This window comes from Lates calcarifer, linkage group LG19 (genome assembly GCF_001640805.2).
Source record: "Lates calcarifer isolate ASB-BC8 linkage group LG19, TLL_Latcal_v3, whole genome shotgun sequence".
Classification (NCBI taxonomy): Eukaryota; Metazoa; Chordata; class Actinopteri; family Centropomidae; genus Lates; species Lates calcarifer.
This window is the reverse complement of record NC_066851.1, coordinates 3,444,432-3,466,045: the sequence shown is the minus strand read 5'-3', so window position 1 is coordinate 3,466,045 and position 21,614 is coordinate 3,444,432. Positions and strand designations below refer to the sequence as shown.

The window sequence follows — 21,614 nt, the reverse complement described above, 5'->3', positions numbered from 1 at the left end:
TTTTATAACCACAGTGTCATCATGACAAAATCACCACATATATGTTAAAACAATGGCTGTGCTGTGATTTTGGCTATATTTACTTTTGATGATGATCACTCAGAGAGAGAGATAGGAGCTAATACATGTCCATGTCAGCCGATATGCAGTCAATTGACTGAGACTCATCGAGAGAAAAGCCCGACCTTGCACTTGCAGGGCAATACTGGCGAAGTTTGCCCAAAAAATTGCTAGATTTGTCACATTTTTGAAAAATAAGTCACTGAAGGGGTCTGAAAAGTCGGTAAGTCTAGCAACAAAGGTGCTAAGTTAGCAACACTCCCTCTAAATGCCTCCCTGGTGGCATAATAGAAACCATTTATTCCAATTCATAAAATAAAAGAGCAACATCCAGTGGGGAAACTGCAACACTTAGCGGGCCAACCAATGGTGTAACTTCATCACTCACTCATCACTCTTGTGTCTCTGTCGCTAGCCTCACTGTTGTTGTCCAGCCAGACAGTTACTGGTTGCTGTAATCATTCCACCTGTTCATACTGGCAGTAAAGCATTCACTTCCTAATGAAACTACTGAGCCATTGTTCTATGCCTAAATGCATTTTAAGGTACATTAAAACACTGACAGGTGAAGTGAATAACATTGATTATCTCATTACAATACAATGTTCAGTGGCTCTTGACATTCATCTGGATGTTACTTTGTACCAGCCACCTAAACATTGATGCAGACCAAGCCAACAACCCCCCCCTCCCATGGCAACAACACTCCCCAGTGGCAGGGGCCTCCCCCAGCAGGGCAATGCTCCCACCACACCATAAAAACTGTTCAGAAATGTCTTATGGAACATGATAAAGACCCCAGGGTGTTGACCTGGCCTCCAAACTCCCCAGATCCCAATCTGATCCAGGATCTGCAGGACCTGCCCAATATTGCGTAGTTGCCCTTGTGCCACCAAAACAGTTCCAAGAGTTAGCTTCATAGACTGACAGGACAAGCTACAAAAGCATCCGAAGCCAAGTGCAAATATTACAGAGCTGGGTATGCAGCGGACATATTTCCTAGAAAGCAGCTACAATTTATAGTTTGGCCAGCTTCAACAATTGCTTAGCTGCAGCTGAATACATTTAAAGGTGACAGATGCTCAGGAATGACCAGGTTAAATTATGAATTACCTAACCCTAACCCTAATCCTGAGCCATAGGTATATAGCTGCATAAATCTAACCCCAACTCTTACCCTAACCTCAACCAAAACCAAACCTAGAATGTAATGTTTTACATTGCAAGGACCAGCATTTTGTCCCTAAATGGGAAGTGAGTCCTAATAATGTGTTTGTGTGGGCAGATTTATGTCCCCACGCTGTGATTAATATGAGTGAACACACACGCAGCTTGGTTGGGTATCTCAGTGCAGCACACAGAAATTATAGATGGAAACTGTGAAATATAAGACACCACCTCTCTTTTTCTTACAGAGACATTCCCAGCATACCATAGCACTACTTAAAATAACTCCCCACTTTGGGATTTACACACCTTGTGCTTTCCTATAGTATCAATTATATTCATGCAATAAAGGAAGAGGCTGAGACAGTGAGGTGTACAGTATTACATATTGCCTCCTCTCTTAGTAAGAATGTGCATTTGACCTTGGGCTCTGCAACAATCTGGCACACTGGCTACTGGAATGGTATGTAAATACTGTCGGAGAGAGCTATGGAGGTTTTACAGCCCCATATATCTAAGCCTGGGACACAGATGCATCTCTCTCTCTCTCTCTCACTCTCTCTCTCTCTTTGTCTCTCACTCATCAGACTGTTCCCCCACTTTGCTGTGTTTTGCATCCATATAGGCCCTCATATATATATAGCCGACAACCAAGACAAACAAAGTGTGTGTATGTGTGTCTTTCCTCCTTCTGGATCAGATTTTAGCATGGATATAATGACACCAAGGGCAGTGTATGCATGGATGTGTGTTGCAGTTTGTGAGAAGGGCTGAATTTTGAGATTTAGTTGTTCAGAAGGATGACATTTTTGCAAAGTAGCTACGGATTCCAATAACTGGTTCTATTTTGGATCTGGTTCCGCATTAGCAAAATACCAGGATTCCTTAAGCTCTGCAGTCCACGAATCCCTTTCTGAATCTTTCATCCACATTCTCTCCTTAGTTAGTCTCTTTTACATCTGAAAGGCACTGGCAAAGAAAGAAAACACTGATGACATCAACGAAACAACTTCAAATTGCAATATTTGCAGGAGGACTGTCAGGTCCGTTGTTTAAGTATTTATCTACTGTCCAACATGTAAGTAAGAACTTCAGTAGGGCTTTAGCTTAAATAACTTCTTCATTTTATTAAATTGGAATAATCCTTTATTGCACCTGGCACTTGCATGGACATCACCAAGATTTTTTCTTTTTTTTTTAACCAGACCTGCAGGCCTGCATCATGGTGTTTAATCTAAGAAGCAGCTGGATTGCAAAGGGCCTATAATCCACTGATAGCCGCCCCATCACACACACACACACACACACACTCACACACACATCTGCATGAGAGCCCACTATTGGGGTCCAATTGATTGGAACTAGTGACCCTCACAGTGAAAATAACACTTAGTGATCACCAAGAATTTGACCCGCACACACATGACCCGGCACATACACAGATAAAAAGCAGAGACGCTATCGCAGCACAGGATAGAGGAGACTTGACATACATACGGACAGATTTTTTGAGTGAAAGACTAGAAGGACTGAAAGCCATTCAGTTGCAATGATCAAACATAATAGACATGATTGCGTTCATGTGTGTGTGCACAAACACACACAATCACACCCACAAACACCTCCTACCCCCTCCTGTCACATCCCACTTTAGAAAATCAACCTTGTTGCCTTTTGCGCTTTACCATTCCCTCCTAGGGCCCTGATTGGCTCAAATAGCTCCACGGGAATCGATTTGCTCAACTGGCACAGCTCTCAATCGAAACCGTGCACGAGAAGAATAAGAAGAAGGAAAAAACAGCCAAGGTGCACACATGAGCACCAAAAAACAAAACAAAAAAAAAAAAAAACGTGATTTTTTCCCAAGCTCTGTTTAGCCCCATTTTGTTGGGTGTATTTTGCCAGTATTTCCATTCAGAGCACGCTTCACAACAGGGCAGAGGCTCAAATGTTTGCCCACCCAAACAATGAGGGGATTTGGAGGAAGGAGAAAGTGTTATTGTTAGTGGGAGTGGAGGGACACCAGCAACCGGAAAACACACCCATGAAGGATGCAGGTTACACACAGGCAGACACGCTACTGTAGATGCAAACACACAGACACACAAGCAGGTGAACAAACACACAGACAAAAGCCTCATAAGAATACAAACTCCATTCTCTTTACTCTTTGTCTGCTCACACTCACAAACATGCACACACACAATGGCGCAAGCTGCCAGTATTACAAAAGTGAGTGGGGATAAGCGTGTGTGTTTGTGAGAGTGTGTGTGTGTGTGTGTGTCATGGAGAGATGGAGGAGGTGGGCAGCAGACCAAAGCCATCCATCTAAGGAAGCCAATAGTGCACAGCATCGGCTACAGGCTTCACAGCGTGCAGTGCACACTCCCACCAACCACACAAACACACACACACACACACAGTGTGGTGCCCTTGTGAGGGTTACAGCTCTCAGGGTGTTAAGATGGTGGAGCCCAGAGCCATCCATCTTTACCCAGCAGCCTTGCTTGACCTGCCTTCTGACACACACACACACACACAAAAACACAGACACACACAAACAAACACACACACACACACACACACACACTCGGTGCACATGGGTGGACCCTGCACAAAGCCCTCCGGTTTCCACACACAAGCACAAAACACACACCAAGTTGCACAAACTCCCCCTGGTGCTCTGTTTTGTGAGCTTCTCTCCATCTTTCTCTCTTTATCGTCCTCGTTCCCTGTCCATCTTTATCTCTGCCTCACAGATACCTGCTACAGTATGCCTCACACTAACTGACTGGCGCCTCTAAAAATGATAGCAATCATGAGGCAGCTGATGAACAGCGGACTAAAAAGGGGAATGACCATTGATTTTCATTCTCATAGGTGGTGAGTTATAGCGAGGCATTGTGCACAGGAGCTCCGACTGTAAGACAAAAGGATTGGGCCATAACTACAATCTAAGATGTGGGCCAGTCAATAATCTGAGCCAAAAAAAAATGAAAATACTCATATAGAGAAGAAATACATAGAGAGAGAGACAGGTAATGTTAACATAAGGTAATGTAAAGCAATGTTAGGTACTAACTAAAAGCCAACCAAAGAGCTTTCTTTGCCTGTAAGCTTTCTCCCTCTAAGAAAATTCCACTAATAAAGACTGTTGAAAGTTCCAGATGACTAAACATGATTCATTGTTTGATTTGATCAGTTAGTTACTAAATAAAAAGATTTTATTACTTATTATTATTACTTTGCTGATATATCTTGAAAATGTTAACTCTTACAGGTGTTTGCCCAAATGCCAATATTCCTCACCAACACCTACCAGGCGGCGTTGCCGTGGGCACTGTCGTCTAGGTGACATAGCAGCTCCAGGATTTGGGGGTTGTGGGCGGTGTCGTCAGGTGACTCATGGCTACCTGTCTCCCAGTCAGAGGGCATCCGCCATACTGCTGCACAGGAAACCACCCTGCTGTCACTGGCTGAAGGGGGACAACACACACACACAGACACACACAGTTGTTCACAGATTCTTAAATTATAGTGTGTGTGCTCGTGTTGTGTGTGTGGCGGACAGGCACTACTGCAGTGACATTCATACACTTTCCTTCAAAACCACATCACAAATGAGTTATTTTGGCACATCCACACCAGGGCTGCTAATTGGAACCAGTGGAGTAAATGTAGAGCTGATACAGTAATTGGAATAAAAGTTTGAGGCTGGAGGGCATAACCTATCACAGAGAGAGAGAGAAAGCAGAAAGAGAGAGAGAAAACACAGAGAGCAAAAGAGCCTAATTTCTTTTTGGTGTAGCTATTGACAGCGTGTGGGCAGGCGTTGGGCTATGAAACACTGGCGTTAGGCCTATTTGTCAAATTAAAAAGCAACGTGGTGCGAGTCCACAGGCTCTTGAGTGGTTTTAGACAACCTTGCACTTGGAGTAAGTGGGCAAGCAATCATTTTGAACAAAAGCCTTTTCTTACCCACATATTGGAGCACCAGTGGGAGGCAGTATGGAAACTCTATAGGAATTAACTTGTGTGTGTGTGTGTGTGTGTGTATTTGTATGTACTGTATGTATCTGTGTGTGAGTGTGTGGTGTGTGCAGCAGTGCATTGTGGGCTGTCTGAGTTTCAGCCTGGTCTAGAGTGGCTGTCATCCTGTGAACTCAAGCATGTAGAAATCACCTGACAGAGAGCGAGAGACAGTGGGAGACAAGAGAGGGAGCGAGGAATGAGGGTGCTGGAGGTTGTGATGCTGGTGGTGGTGGTGGTGGTGTGTGTGTGGGTGTGTTTATGTGTTTGTGTATGATACAAATATTCCATTCTACACCCAAATGTGTTCTATTGGATTCAGATTTGGTGACTGGAGAGGCCAGTGAAGTACGGGATGGACATGGCCAACAACAATGCTCAAGATGGGCTGTGGAATTTAAACCATGATTAATTGGTATTAGGGGGCCCAATGTGTGCCAAGAAAACATTCTCCACACCATTACACCACCATCACCAGCCTGGCCTGTTGACACAAGGCAAGTTGGTTCCATGGATTCATGCTGTTGATACCAAATTGTGACCTTCAACTGTCCAGTTTTGGTGAGCCTGTGCCTCCTGCAGCCTCAGATTTTTTTTCTTGGCTGACAGGAGTGGAACCTGACATGGTCTTCTGCTGTTGTAGCCTATCCAACTCAAGATTTGACGTGTTGTGCATTCTGAGTTGTTTTTCCGCTCGCCACGATTGGAAAGGGTGGTTATCTGTGTTGCCGTAGCCTGTCAATTTCAATCTGTCTGGCCATTCTCCTCTTACCTCTATTATCAACAAGGGACTCCCATTCACAGAACTGCTGCTCGCTGGATGTTTTTAGTTTTTCCCACCATTCACTGTTGCACATTAAAGTCCCAGGAGATCAGTTTCAGGAATACTCAAACCAGACTGTCTGGCACCAACAATCATATCAGGGTCAAAGTCACTGAGACCACAGTCTTTCTTCTGTTTGTTGTGAATGTTAATTGAAACTCCTGACCTGTATCTGCATGCTTTTATGCCCCGCACTGCTGCCACATGATTGGATAACTGCATGAATAAGCAGGTGTATAGGTGTTCCTAATAAACTGTGCTGTGTACACAGGTGAGCCAAAATATTATTATACTGCAAAACGTCATCAGTCAGTTCCAATTCAATGTCTGCATCAAACCAAGTACAATCAAATATGCTCAAGTTTTCTCGCTTTAACCATTTTATTAAGGATAATTTGGGAGCTGACTTGTGTGGACTTGGGGCAGCTAAGTGTCCCAAAGCGCACTGCATGTCAATCAGCAGCAATGGCAGAGATTTTGAGCCACATTTCACATACCTTATATGTGAAACCATGTCCTCAGGGGTTTTACCGAAACTGCTAATTTTACGTGTCTGGGTGAAAAAGTGGGCAATATACTGTGTACAGATTAACAGTTACTGATACTGACATCAGAATCAGTCAACTGGTTTCCACTTTCGGTTTAGTGGAAAAGTGTGGATTTGTGCAATTAGAAGAAAACCTTAAGTAGCAGGATAGACAATGTGCATGCGACCTTCAAGGATTTTCTCCTGCCAGACAGTGACTTTGCAGCCATTGCTATTATCCCTCATGTGGGTCATCATGTCCACACATTAGTATTGATTCTATCAGGGCCTGAACATGACTTCTAACACAGCTGCTACTGTCAGACCTGTGAAGACAGACTGGCTGTTATTGATCACCTGTTAATTACATGTCTCAACTAAACTTGTAGTCAGTATAAGGTCATTAGATGGAAGAAATATTGTACGTAGAAAAAGGAAAGGACAAAGTATATGCAAAAAAGAGACAAAGAAAGATAAACAGAAGGAAAAAAAAGAGAAACATGATGAATAAAGAGGCAGAGAGAGGAGCCAGAGACAGAAGGAAACAGTAGGACTCACTTTTGTTATAGCAGGTGGTAAGCACAGCCTTATCTGCAGGACTGGCGCCAATGTGCCATATCTCCCCAGCTTGGTGCAGAAGGACATTCTTATTAATGATGTTATTCTCATCATCAAAGTCAATGATGTGGATCTGGAAGTAAAGCAGAGACAGAGAGGAGAGATGTCTTGAGGATGAAGCTGGAGTTAAAGCACACTGAGTGCACCTCCCTCCATACACCAACCATAGTTCAAAGCTCCACTCATTCCTCTGATTCCCCCAAAAAGAAGAAGGTTCATCTTTTAATATGACAGTAAATGTAATTTCAAAGCAGGCATCTTTTTCCCCATCATCTTCATACGGCTGAAGACTTTTCATCTCGATTTGGCCTTTAAAGCGACAATTAAGACACTTTTAGAAGTCACAGTGGATTCATAGGAGTTCTGCATATGACATGGAGTCAGAGGAAAGGTACAACAAAGAGCAAATCAATAAAAGCTCATTCCATCTTTTTTCCATCTTTTTTTTTTAAAGCCAAATGGCCCTATTAAAAGAGGCTGTGAATGAGGTGCATTTTCCAAGACTGTTTCTGCAAAAGGCCTTTAATTGTCTTTTTCAAAAAAAACATTTCTTGTAAGCAAACCTTTGACAGCAGACAATGATTTAGCTGTAGGTAAGCATACTCTTATTTAGCATGTCTAGTACTGCTCTGCACAGCGTGTAGCTTATAAGTAAGTACAGTATGGCACTCATGAGTGGGGCAGCAACAGTGTAGAAAACACTTCCTTCCTTGAAAATATTGACAGTGATGAAGCATATTTCCCAAAATTTTGAGCCATTTTTTAAAGATACATTTTAAGATGGATTTTTCCTTTAACCCAGCAAATTTCTCATACTGCTGACGTGAGGGAATGTCTGATGACATTTTGTGTCTGAAGTTTGCATTCTCTAAATATAATTCAGTAAAGCTGTAGGCACATCTTACAAGGGTGCAGAGTGCTTGGCTTTTGTTTAGTTCCATTACAACTGAACCAAGCTGAGCTGCTCAGAAAATGAGTAACTGATATTTGTTCAAATTCACGATGCCTGTATTTATCCCTTGATCTTACAGATCATCACAGATCATACATCATACATCACACATCTAATATACATATTTTTTAAAACTTATTCATATTCGTCAAAGTAATAATACACTTTACACCTTAATCACTGCTGGTTTTGATGGTTCCAGTTTATTTGTTCTTTCATATTTTCATAATCCGTCTGGATTAAGGATGCAAAAGATAAATGCTAAGAATTTGTGAACAGTTACACCTAAATCTCTCTCCTCAACTATAAATACTCCTCAGTCCTCAATCTGGTGTAATACTGAGGCCTTGGCTGCACTTGAAAACACAATCAACAGCTATACAGACTTTACAGCACTCAAGTTGAACAAACAAGCTAAACTTTTATCCATAAGAAGTTAATAGAAACTCCTCCTTACTGAGCTCTTTTCATTAGATGGAAATCTATTCTATGAGGGCCCTCGATTGAATGCAGTTCAGGGCCCACGATGCCGTAAAAGAGTAAGGGTCTCAAGGTTTGATCAGACAATATATGGCAGTTTCTCCCATAAGAGAGACACTTACAGCACCTTGGGGGACTGTTAATGGGGTCGCACTGGACAATAACTCCTGCTAGGCACTTCCACTCCCCTTGCCTGTACTACTTTTACAGGCTGAACAAGAGGATGAAAAGAGGGGGCGTGAAGAGGAGGAAGAGAAGAGCATCAGAGCAGCAGCATCCTTCAGCATTTTCAAAGTCAGCTAGGCGGCTATTAACCTTGGGTTGGACTGCATCGAGCAAAAAATTATTACGCAAAGTTATAATTTTATGGTGGTGGGGGAGCGGCACAAATAAATTCAGGCCGGCGGGACAGGGTAATTGGAAGGCCTAGTAATAGGGTCCCCCCAAATGAACTCAGGTGTGAGGGGAGAGAGAGGTTTTAGCCCCCCCCCCCCCCCCCCCCCCCCCCAGGTGATTTATCCATCATTCTTCCAGGCCTGGGGAGTGACTCATAGCCTTCAGCCACTTTATACAGAACACAGATGTTGCCAGGTCGCAGACGCAGTCACAGTGACAACCACTCGCTGTCTGAGAGCACCTTCAGTTGAGCAAACAAGCACTTTTGTTGGAAGCATAGTGAGACCTTGAATTTTTATGCAGACTGTGTTTGGTCATCAAAATTCTATATCAGCTGTCAATATACTTACAGTTAAGAATGCAACAATCTGTACTGGACTCAATTCTAACTTCATTAAGTGGATACTGGCCAGTAGTGACTGATCCACATTAAATACAGGAATCAGTATGAGGTGACAAAAAGTTGGATCAGTGAACCCTTATATATAAGTCAACAATAAGAACACTGTTGTGGACCAAAGATTTCATCCCTTTTCTCACCACTGTTAAATTTCATCTGAGGCAGCCCTAGAGTGGCCTCAAAGCACAGTCTATTGAATAAATGAGCAATAAGCACTTTCGTCACTACAGAAACCTAATAATTATACTAGGATTAGATTAATATGGTTATGAAGAAAACACTTCTTTGGTTTTCTTGTGTTTCAGCTCTGTGCTCATGCCAGTGTGGAGGAAAGTGTTAGGAGGAGTATGTTAAGCTACTGACAGGGTGTAATAAGAAATCACACAGATTGACTAGGACGCATTGTCACCATTCCCAACAAGCTCTGTATTAGACCCGCAACACAAGACTTGGATTGAACTACGTCTGTATTCAGTGCCAGACCGTTTTCACACTGAAGTCTGCCAGAAAATAGACTCGTTTTTATCAAGGCACAAATCTTTCTCTCCCTCTCTCTCTCTCTTTCTCTCATCCCTCATTCCCTCTTGCTTTCAGAGAGCTAATTATTTCTCCCCCCATTTAGAGCCAACTGTTTCTGTCATCTGTCTCTGTAATGACCTCTGCATGCATGCATGCACACACTCTCACTCTTTCCCCTTCACACACACAGACATATAAACACAGAGCCCTCGCTAACACTCAGACACACAGAGACCTTTTTGAGAAACCATACATATACACACAACATGGATGCAAATGCAACAGATCTGTCTATTAAGTAGGATGACACTGACTTAAGTGCAGTTACTGATGTGAAACAGCACAGTGTTATCAATTAACAATCAACACATAATTGATCTACAACAATTCTGATAACTGATAAACCATTTATTGCTGAATAAACTATTAGCCTATTGACAGAAAAGTAATATGCAGTAGTTTGATAATCATTCTGAATTATTAGTTGGACAAAACAGGCAATCTCTGGATGCTAATTTGGGCTGTAGGAAATAGTGATGGGATTCTGCACATTTTCTATACAAAAACATGAATTCATTTTGAACTGGAAATAATTATACAGATTATTTCCATTAAAAATTATTTAATAGATTTTTTTATTAACTATTTGGTCAATAAAACATATATTTTCAAAAAGCCCATCACAAGTCATCAAAAACCAAAAGTGACATTTTTCAATCTTGCTTATTTTGGTCCAAGTGAAATATTCAATTTACAGTGAAATTAATCAGAGAAATGCAGCAAATCCTCATAAGATAGGAGCAGTAGATAATTCGATGCTGCAGATTTAAAGCAATACATGTTGCAAAATTTCTCCATTTATAAATGTTATTTAGTCTTTTGGTTGTTTGTCATTAACTGGCCAATACAAGTCCACACAGACTTCTTCAGCCTTCCGTCTATGAGGTAATAAAAATAGGCTCTAGTCTGCAATTAAGTCCTAGTGTTTTATATCTTGTTGCTCATATGTTTCCATGAAAATGAGATCTATCTTTAGGGATTCCTAAAAATGAATTCCATGAAAAAAAAACACAAACAAAGTATATCCCACAATTCATCACAGACCCATCCAATTGTTGGCAGTAGTACACCAACAGGCTGGTTTTAGGACCAACATTAATCAAAACAATTATGAAAAAGCTTAAGTTTGTGACATGTTAGATCCAACGTGAATATCATAATGCATTTCACTACAACACTACAAAATTATATAGGAACCTCAGATGGTTATCACATATTAACAATCTGCATGTCTGACACTTTTGGAATAAATATTAAATATAATATCCATTTTAAGAGTTTGAGAAATATGATTAATCTGGAAAAAAATTATGTTAGTCATCTGTGCATGTGCTGTATGCATTATTTGTAGTTGCTGGAGCAACATGATGTTCTTACTGACCCAAGTGTGTCTCAGAAAGCTCTGAATTTCCACACATTTATGGTTTTGAAGTGCGCTTGAGCACTGTGGCAATTACCTGAAACTGTGACTACTTTTTACAATTTCCCTTATTTAATATTATTACAACACCACCTTATCAAATACAGCTCAGCTTTTCTGCAACTCTTGACTGCCTTAAAGGAAACTTGAAGCTGACTACAAAAAAATCACAAAAATCTTGATATCTCGTTGGCCCATACCATGCTCTTTTCCAGAAACATAAAAACCATCTTTGACTGAATCGAATACGATGAAAAAAATTAACATGGAGAAAGCTATTCATGACTTTATGCCATCCTTTCTCAAGTACTGTAAATGCTCTTATTGTATATTTTGTTTTGTACTAGTGTAAGAAGGAACTTTCTCACATACAGTTGGTTACAAATGCAGCTTTTCATTTAAGAGAACCCATAACCCCCATTTTGGCCATTTTTTTTTTACTTCTGACTCTTAAAACATTACTCAAAAGCAAAGTACAAAACTCAATCCACTGTGGAAGACTATGAGATGTGACTGAAAGCTCTGGAAAAAGGCTTGTAAGTGGACTTTGAGGTATCTCCAGAATCTTAATTTCTTATGTACACTCTTATGTACTGTCTAATCATGAGAAAAAGCTCTACTCTCAGCTACATTGGCAAGAGACAGAAACTGCCATTTAAACTCTGTGCAGCCTAATTTGAACCTTCTCATCACTACCTTAAAATGAGATAAAAACACATATTTTTAACCCCATCTTGAACCAATGATTGTTCAGATTCATTCAAAGTACATTAAATATTTTTGCTTTACTTCTGGTATCTTTTTCAGTTTACCTACAATTGGTTTTAAAATGTCCAAATATGGTATAAACTCATCCACTGCTATAATTTCTGAGCCCAGCAGATGCTACATCGTGTATCTCTCACAGAGAAAAGGTACTGCAGTAAACGTCAGGATATTTGCGCAACACTTTGTATTATTATTGTCAAGACAAATAGCTAAAAGCTGCATATGCTCACAAACTACCACAAAGCTAATAAATGAGTAGGAATAAGCGGTGCTTGATTTCAGTGGGAAAACTTACCTCCCTGCTTTACATGGACTGTGACATCTGTCATCACCTGTTTTTCTTACCTGGTTATCAAATTTCAGTGACTGAGTGCCCACGAGGAAACGAATGGCATCAGTTTCAGCTGTCTGGGCTGTGAGTGCCCGTGCCTGTAAAGCAGATGCAAAAGAACATGTCTGAACATGTCAAGAACTGTCTATTCACATAAACATGTTTTAATGTGCAGAACAGAATAAAAATAGAATAATGCCCGCCCCCCCATGCAACCAAGAAGGCAGACACTATTTATGTAACAGGTGTGACAAGGAATATAATAGCTAACATGATCAAATAAGAGAACAAAACATAAGCTATTGTTAGCTGTCAGCCAGGAAAAAGCACTGGATGATATGAATGTGTAGCAGTGCGTACCTGAAATTCGAGACCATAAATAACAGGAGCATCGTCCTCCATTTTCTGTCTGTTTAGGCTTTCCTATCCTGTTAAAACGCCGTCCTACGATGAAAATACTTGAAAAATATAATAAGTATTTGTGCACGCACTGCACAAAACACAACACAGTGGCAACACTTCCGCGATTTAAAACTCGAAAAAAAAGAACCGTGCGACTAAAATACGTAATGACAGTTGTTCAACGTTGTTTACGCTATTCAAAATACGTAGAAGAAGTCAAGAATACCAAAAACCATGGCGGCATGAAATTTGTCAGCTGTGGGACACCGTACATGTAGCTTTCCTGTGGAACTCCTAGTAGACAGTCTGCAGTAAGGTAAGAAAATATAGTCGTGTTTGTGTTTCAGTTTTTTATTTGTTGTCAGTCACTGCGTAGTGGTGGTGTAGTATGTTCCATGTTTAATAAAGCGTGATCAGCTAATAGAGATCAGATATGTATGCGTATGTTTGCAACCAGCTGCTCAGCTAAGTTAGCTTACGATACCCCACTGGCTAACGTAGTATTAGCAACGGAGCTAAAACCAAACAAACCACAAATCCCCGAGATCCTGGTTAACGGCTCTTTCGTGGCAGCACTTTTAGCAAACTGACTCGTTGCTGTCGCTGTAGCTGTAGCTCGGTGCTGACTGTAAGAACTTGGAAAATTTAGCGTTTGCTTGCATTTACAGGAAATGACTAAGACAGAAGCTGTACAGTGTTGTGCAAGAACACTGGTTAGACACTAATATCACATGAAAACGGTGGAAGCGTTTATTGCTGTGTTTTCATTGTCAACAGCAGTAAGATGGATACTGGGGAGGCTCCTGCTCAGCGGCCAGTCACCCTGGACATCACAGTGGAGGATGTAAACAAGGACGCTCCAGGCCCCCCGCAGCCAGACTCAAGCGAGACCCCTTCCAGAGACAGCGTCCTGCCCCAGGAAGACAGTATCGACCTAGGTGGGGAGTTTGCCACCCCCCAGGAGGACAGCAGTGCCACACCTTCTGAAAGCCTGATGGACAAGCTCAATGACCAGATGATGGAGAGTGTCATGATTTCTGACTCACCCAATAACAGTGAGGAGAATGATGTGGCTCCTATTGACTCTTTTCTGGATGGAGGGGAGGAGGAGAGTGGAGGAGAGACCTCAGGAGACAAAGAGGAACAACTTGAAACTGGACAGAATACAACTGAGATTAAAGTTTCTGTGGAGGAACAGGACATGGATGGTTCTGAAGAGAAAGTAGAAGAGGACACAAAGAAGCAGGCAGACACACAAGAGGAAGACACGGCCCGTGTTTCACCTCAAGGTGACACACAGAGCCCATCTGATCTTAAAAATGAGGAACCAGCAGCACAGTCAGCCAGTGGTACTAGCCCAAAAGAAGAACCTGTACCAGTGTGCACCATATTCAGCCATGGCACTCAGCCGAAGTCTCTGGTGCCTGATGGCTTCCAGCCCACCCTTATCAAGTCTCCCAGTTTTAGCATGGGGAGTGGTGGGGGAAGCGATGAGGCGGTGACCCCCAGCAAGCTGACAGCCCCCCTTGTGTGCCAGCCCAGCCCCAGCCTCAGTAAGTTTTTCACTGACAATGGGCAGACCAATCCAGCTTCTGACTTTTTTGATTCCTTTACCACCCCGTCCTCCTTCATTTCCGTTTCCAATCCCAACGCAGAGATCCCTTCAGGTGCCAGCCCTGCACCCATAGCCCCTACCCCTGATCGCCAGCTCTCTTCCACTTCTTCCTCTATTTCCACTGCTGGAGGATCCTTGGACTCTGGTACTCCCACCCCTAGCACAGTGTTTTGCCCTGCTCCTACCGATTCAACCGCCAAGCCCCAACCTCCTCTTCCCCAAATGGTCCCAGCTCCAGCGCAAGCCCCCGCCTCAGCCCCAACTACTCACCCACAGCCCTTCAACCAACTGCAAGCTGTATTCTCGGGCAATGACGACCCATTTGCGACAGCACTGAGCCTGAGCGAGGTGGACAGGCGCCACGATGCCTGGTTGCCATCTGAGGAGACCAGGAAGATGTTGATCTCTGTGGCCACCCAGCAGTACAGCCCAGCTTACATAGAGTCCAACAGACTCACAATGCCTGGACTCAAGTTTGACAACCTACAGGTAGGAGAAGCACTTATGCAGTAAAATGCTAATCATACAACATGTGTCATTACAAAGGCTTGAAAGTTCTCCTTACAGCGTGTCAGTATGCCTTTTTAAAAGGGGAACTCCACTGATATTATCATTGAAGTTCACTTTACTCATCATGGATATTACAACTCAGCCTCAGTTGTATTCCTCTGTGACTCTTTAAAAATGAACTCCCTGACCCTAAATCAATGTAGTAGTCCTTCAACTAAATGTGAACACACGTATTTAACTCAGCAATAACTCAATATTACTGTTAATTATATAATTAATCGATTAAGGCTATAGTCTCCCAGTTGACTGGTTGATTGGCTGGTCAATGCGCTCTCACAGGCGTTACTTTTTGGAAGGAGAAAAGTGCTACATCAATAGCCTTCCAAGATTAACCTAATGGAGACTGCAAGGTCTGACTTCTTTAACATTTAGTGAACTTTTACTCAGAGTCCACTCCAAACTTATTAAGAAGTCACTGGTGTGGCTGGATTTTTTTAAAGAAGATTACCAAAAATTTAGTGTGAACTTTGCTCATCTGACTCACTGGATGTAGACTGTGGGTATAAGATCGCCATTGGGAACCTATTTCACACAGCATCCTCCTCCAAACTAGCAACCTACCTGCTGAAATTGGGAAGTTTTGACAACTAAATTTCCAACTAAATGAACTCTCCCCAAACACTTATTTGCAGTGGCACCTTCACTTAGCACAGCCCAAGACAGTTATGAAAGGTCTTAAGAAATACAAATAAGCAAGAGCGTTTTTCTTCTCCTATAGCAGAATGGCAAGGCAAGACCATTCTCCAGTGCCAACACAGCAGACAGAAACTTGAGACTATTTGCCATTATTACTTAATTAAACAACCATGTCAGTTATCAGTTTTTGTCAGTTAATTTTCTAACAATCAGCTAGTCAATTAATCAATAAATTATTTCAGATCTAGTGTAGTTTTCGTCACAACACTCAGCTGTAGTGTCTCAGCTTGGACACATTCTCTCTGAAAAACTGCTAGAACCCTTACCAAGCATTTTCTGTGCGTTCTTGGTGGTCCCGGTGTGCATAAAAATATTGCAGTAATGTGTTAAAATCAGTCGGTCTTTGTATGGCAAGAAGTTCAGCCTGGGCTCCACCTGATGATCTTGATTTATTTTAGAAATTTGAAATCTACATTACATTCTCTCGTCTGTCACTGAAAGAGGGTAGAGAGAGTAACCTTTCTCCTGCCTTGGTATGCATATACAGTGTGGAGACAGTTATCTGTAAACTTTCATACATATGGCCTTCCACGCTCCCTCCACGCTCCCTCCACGCTCCTCCATATCATGTTTTTTTTTCCCTCACAAACATCCTCTGAGCTCTTTCAACAGCAACATTTATCTGTAATAACAAGCCAGATGAAGCAACAATTTACTTATTTATTCAGTTGAATCTTATAGTGTGCGTCCACCTCCCAGCTCAGATTGTGTTCATTATCCCCTCAGAATGTGTTGAATGCCTGCTTGAATAAATGAATAAAAATCACGGATTTTCCCATCATCTTGGTGTTTTTGCCCACTAACAGCCAGTTTTCAACAAACAAATTAGACTCACTCTAAAGCTGGATTAAAGATAGCATTTTCTGCTGTGTGTTTTTTGTTCCATTCTTCTCAGGGCTGGTTTGTGATTCTGTCCAAACTTAGGGATGTCCAGATCAAAGTTTTTTCCCCTGCCCCCAATCCACTTTGTATAATGCAGAGTAACGACCAGTGACAAGGCCTGATCTGCTATTTTAAAATCTTAGCATGACAGCTTTCAGGGCCCTTGATGTATAATTCTGTTGTGTCCTTTTGCATTACACTGAATTCAGATGTGTTTTGATGCAGGGTGATGCTGTGAAAGACCTAATGCTTCGTTTCCTGGGAGAACAGGCAGCAATGAAGCGACAAGTTCTCACTGCGAACTCTGTGGAGCAGTCCTTCACAGGCCTCAAACAGCTTGTGGTAAGTCACTCCCCATACCTTTTGTGCATGTGTAATTTGATGTTCTGTTCTGTTCTGAGGTTCAGAACATCATTCACTTTGAAATGAAACCTGACATATACAAAAGAAAGAAGAAATCGGTGCCTTTTTAATTTTGTAGTATAATCGTCATTTTTGCTTTGGTGGTCATTTTTCTCATTCCTTTTGTCTTTGTGAGATTTGCATGCAGTTGAAACAACCTGCTCGCTTGGTAGTTTAATCTTCATCTTGGAGACAGCTTTTGAGAAGGAGTCACTCCTCAAAGTCCACTTATTTATTTGTACAAGAGCTTTGTAAAATCCTGTTTCAGGTATAAGCCCAAGGCTGCTACAACCAAAATTATCAGTGCGAAGAGAGATTTTAAACCTGTTTTTATAAGAGAGGTTACACTATGGTTTGTATTACACTTATGGGCTACTTTAGTCTTATAGATGGACAGACGTTGACCCCAAATGTCTGGAAGTCAGACCAAATTATCAGCATTTTTTTATGGACACTTATCTGCCAAGGGTGGCTTTGCTGGCAGGGAGGCTATCCCTCCTCCAGCATCATTGACAGTCATCCTAGGGGAAACACTGTTATAGTATAACAAGCATCACTCTGGTGCATGCGCAATAGTTGCTTTCTAAGAACAGCACATCATTTTCTGGAGGTAGATGACAAAACCACTGGTAGGTTACCACAGCTTAACATCCTGTGGTGTCTGCAGCTTGTCTGACCTTTTGACAGTCAGTGATTCAACTGAAACTGCTGGGCGGTTAGGCTTTAGCTGGCTGAAAACAGTAAATCATTTGTCTCCTTTCTCTTCATATTGTATTTCTTCTTCTACCAAGCGTATTTCTTTGTGACAGCGCAGTCTCACCTCATTCCCTTTCCTGCTGCCATCTATCTATCTCTCCAGCCCTCATGCGTTCATTCCATCATAATTTCTAACCCACAAGTGACCCTGAGAGACAGTTGTTATTTAAAACATATGCACAGCAGCGGCAGACAGTGTGATGGAGAGAGGGGAAAGAGGAGAGGAGGGGTGGAGTGGAGAGATGGAGAGGTGGAGATCCACTCGGCTCACAAGTTCTTTTTTCCTGCTGTGCCCATGTATTATGCATGGGATTGCTGTGCATATTTCAAGGGCCTTCTGGACTCGGTGTATATGTACACACACACACACACACACACACACACACACACACACACACAAGATGGTACTTTCAGCTTGCAGTCAACTGCACTATATGGTGTAGGTGAGTGTGTGTGTGTGTGTGTGTGTGTGTGTGTGTGTGTGCGCGTGTGCGTAAGAGGATCACACACTGTCTGCCAATTGGTGTAGGTGGCTCCCTGGAGCAAGAGGCAAAAGAAAGGAGAAAGACAGTGAACCAGAAAGGTAACATAGGCCTACAGGAGAGATGTCACGGAATGACAAGCAGAAAAAGAAAAAGAAAGCAATGTTGTGTGAGTGAAAGATATGGAGGCAGAAGAGAGTTTCACCTGGCCCTAAGCACACACAAAGGCATACTTTTGTCTGTGTGTGTGTGCAGGGCTACGGTGTGTGGGCACTTTCTTGATTATTTGAAATAAATTGATATGAACATTGGCAACTTCTTAATCACAACATTTATTTATTTTATTTTAATTCCAGAAATGTTAAAATGTTGAAATTTAATTTAGTTTCAATTAAGATTATAAGTTTGTTATCTCTAGTAAGTTATCTAGGCATTTAGTCATTTAGAATCACTTTATGATAAACCTAATGATGCAAAATTTTACCCTTTTACAGCTGAGAAATAAACTTGTCATTGCTCTCTGACAAATGATTAATCTGAGGTACTGTTCCTACATTACCTTAACTATATCTCTGGCATTCATCCACTTCATTTTTCTTGTTCGTTTTCTGACTATTTACAGATTTGACTCTGATGCAGAATCATTCTAGAGAGGCATCTAAGTAGAACTGCAAGTAATATTTTGTTTTTTCATTGTTGGTAGAGCTGGACTTTGGCACTGATCTCCCCACAGTTTTAATTTACTACAATCGATTCAGTTTGATTCTTGATGATTTAGTTATATCAGATAATGTTGCGTAAAGCACTTCTCAGAATTGGGAAATGGGAACTTAAATTTCTACATTCACCAAGTGAGCAATGCTGTTGTTTCCTTGAATATAAAATTATTCATTTAATAAAATTATTTATTTGCAGAAACTGCAACTACTTCACTAATTCATCTGCACTGTTTGTGTTGACATGATCCTGATATCTGCACACCATTGGCTGTGGGGATAAATTTGTCCATCTAAAGAAATGTGGAATGGCAAATCAACCAACAAATATTCCAAAATTACTACAATTCAAAAATATTACAAAAAGGTGTGAAAGACAAATAAATATGATTTGCACTCTATAATCACAGGTTGTTTTACCCACAGTATCTTTTTATGTTTGATTTGTGAATCAGTTTTTTCATTGCTCTTGTCAGTTTTGTCACTATGGTAAATGGACAAATGCTGTTTGCTAGCTTGTTAGCTACATCATTGCCAAAATCAAGTCAAGTAGATGCACAGGACAAAGGTTTTCTCTCATATAATTGTGATTGTCACAATACAAGATTGGTGCTCTAAACTGCATTACAAATCTCTGGAGATGCTTCATATTTTCCTTGATGAATATTTCATTACCATGACAGTTGTATGCTTTATGCCTCTTACTCCAGAGGCATCACCAATGAGGAAGTGTTCTTTTTCTTTTTTTTTCACTGCGAGTCCAAAGGTCAGAGTGAGCTACAGAGCAGCTCTTTTGCCGCAGCTCGAGATTTAATGTCTCGTCTAAGAACACCTCAGTAAAGCAGATGATTGCCAACACAACAGATTTGATACCAGGGCCTCAAGCTGAAGTACATCTCTACTCACTGCATCAGAGACTGTGGGGCCAACAAACCCTGCACCCTAATAAGGAGCTGAGTTCGGTCTTGATCAGAGCAGCCCCCGTGTGATGGTTTTGCTGACATAATAATCATTGGCTGAGTCACTCCCACTGATGAATGGATCAGACACTATCTGCCTTCTCTATCTACTACCATCTACTCGCATTCAACTTTTTTTACTTGCAAATAAATTATGAAATTACCAAACTCCTAAGATCAAACAAACTCATAGATCAAAGCTGTCGTAGGTGATGTAGTTCACTGAGCTGGGAGGGGAGGTTGAAATTTAGAAAAAGAGAGGATGTACACAAGCAGAATACACACACACACACACACACACACACACCCTTACTCATACAAACAGAGAAGAGGAAATGTCAGTAAGCTTGTGTCCATTGAAAGTGTAGCCTGCTGAAGCTTGATGCTCATGAAGACATCTGATCAATCACATAGACACACACTCATTCAGTGCAAATATGTGTATGTGAGTCATCACCACTGTGTGTGATTGTATTCACATGTTAGGGGTGTCAAGTACATGTATGTGTTTGCACTCAAGTACATTTCATGTTGCTTAATATTTGTTGCCAGCTGTGATTATCCTTTGTGTACAGCTGTTTTTTTTGGATGACACTAGTAGTCATTTGTTTGTGTTGTGGTGTGTGTGTGTGTGTGTGTGTGTGTGTGTGTGTGTGTGTGTGTGTGTGTGTGTGTCTGGAGTATTGCAGTGCTCTGCTCCGAGCTGGCAGAATGAGTCATGCTGCAGAGCCAGTGTGACTGCACCCACTGCCACCACCACACACTCCCTCCGTTCATACGCACACAGACACACGCATGTGCACAGAGTATAAAATGCACACTGAATACACTCACAAGACATGAGAGACTTGAGAAGAGTCTGCATTCCCTCTCTCTCTTTCTCTCTCTGTGTGTGTGTCTCTCTCCCCTCATCTGGTGAATGTGGACACCACTCAGTTTCTGTGGGAGAGCTGCCATTACACACATAGAGACACACTCAGTACTTCTCTCTGATGGATCGTCATGTAGAGTAAGACTTCACATGCTTTTATCGAGCATACTGTAGCACTGCAACACACTGCTGGGAAGGATCTTTAGAAATATCCTCAATACTTTGACCACAGCCTCATGCCGTCTGCTTTCATGTCATATTAAGGAACTGAAAAGAGTCATCCCACATGTGGGGCAGCTGGGGTTGCAACTTAGGATTCTTTTCATCGTCATTTATTCAACTGTCAATTTATTAAACTGTCAATTTATTATTTTAAATCAGTTGTACAGTCAAGAAACTGGAACTAGAGAATGTTTGGCATGTTTTTCTTTTTTTTTTTTGATAAATGACTTATGATTAATCAGTGTCCTAATTTTTGTTAATAAGATTTTCCGTCAATCAATTAATCAATTAAGCAACTTAATCGTTTCAGAAGTAAAAGTGTTAAATTAAGAAAGTTCACAGAAAGAAGGAAGGGGAGCTGTTGAATACAGAAGGGTGATTTTACACAAGGATTCCATAGCTCACTTAGTGTTCAGTTTAGATGGACTGGGTGGACAGATTTACAGCTGTTAAATTATTCACTGACTATCTCTAATTGGCTGCTCTCCTTGC

The 21,614-nt window shown here is 41.5% G+C and overlaps 2 protein-coding genes across 2 annotated transcripts in view; one reads left to right on the top strand and one right to left on the bottom strand.

Annotated features, from left to right (window-relative positions):
• Positions 1–13,092, bottom strand: part of eipr1 (EARP complex and GARP complex interacting protein 1) — a 46,508-nt gene extending 33,416 nt beyond the window's left edge. The window contains 4 exon segments of the mRNA XM_018695092.2: positions 4,547–4,703; positions 7,164–7,296; positions 12,564–12,647; positions 12,910–13,092. Of these exon segments, the coding sequence (XP_018550608.1) occupies positions 4,547–4,703; positions 7,164–7,296; positions 12,564–12,647; positions 12,910–12,951 (416 nt within the window). The 5' untranslated portion in view covers positions 12,952–13,092.
• A 68-nt stretch (positions 13,093–13,160) lies between these two features.
• Positions 13,161–21,614, top strand: part of trappc12 (trafficking protein particle complex subunit 12) — a 29,590-nt gene continuing 21,136 nt past the window's right edge. Inside the window, exons 1-3 of the mRNA XM_018695091.2 lie at positions 13,161–13,267; positions 13,729–15,055; positions 16,940–17,056. Coding sequence (XP_018550607.1) covers positions 13,736–15,055; positions 16,940–17,056 — 1,437 coding nt within the window. The 5' untranslated portion in view covers positions 13,161–13,267; positions 13,729–13,735. The remainder of the gene's footprint in view (positions 13,268–13,728; positions 15,056–16,939; positions 17,057–21,614) is intronic.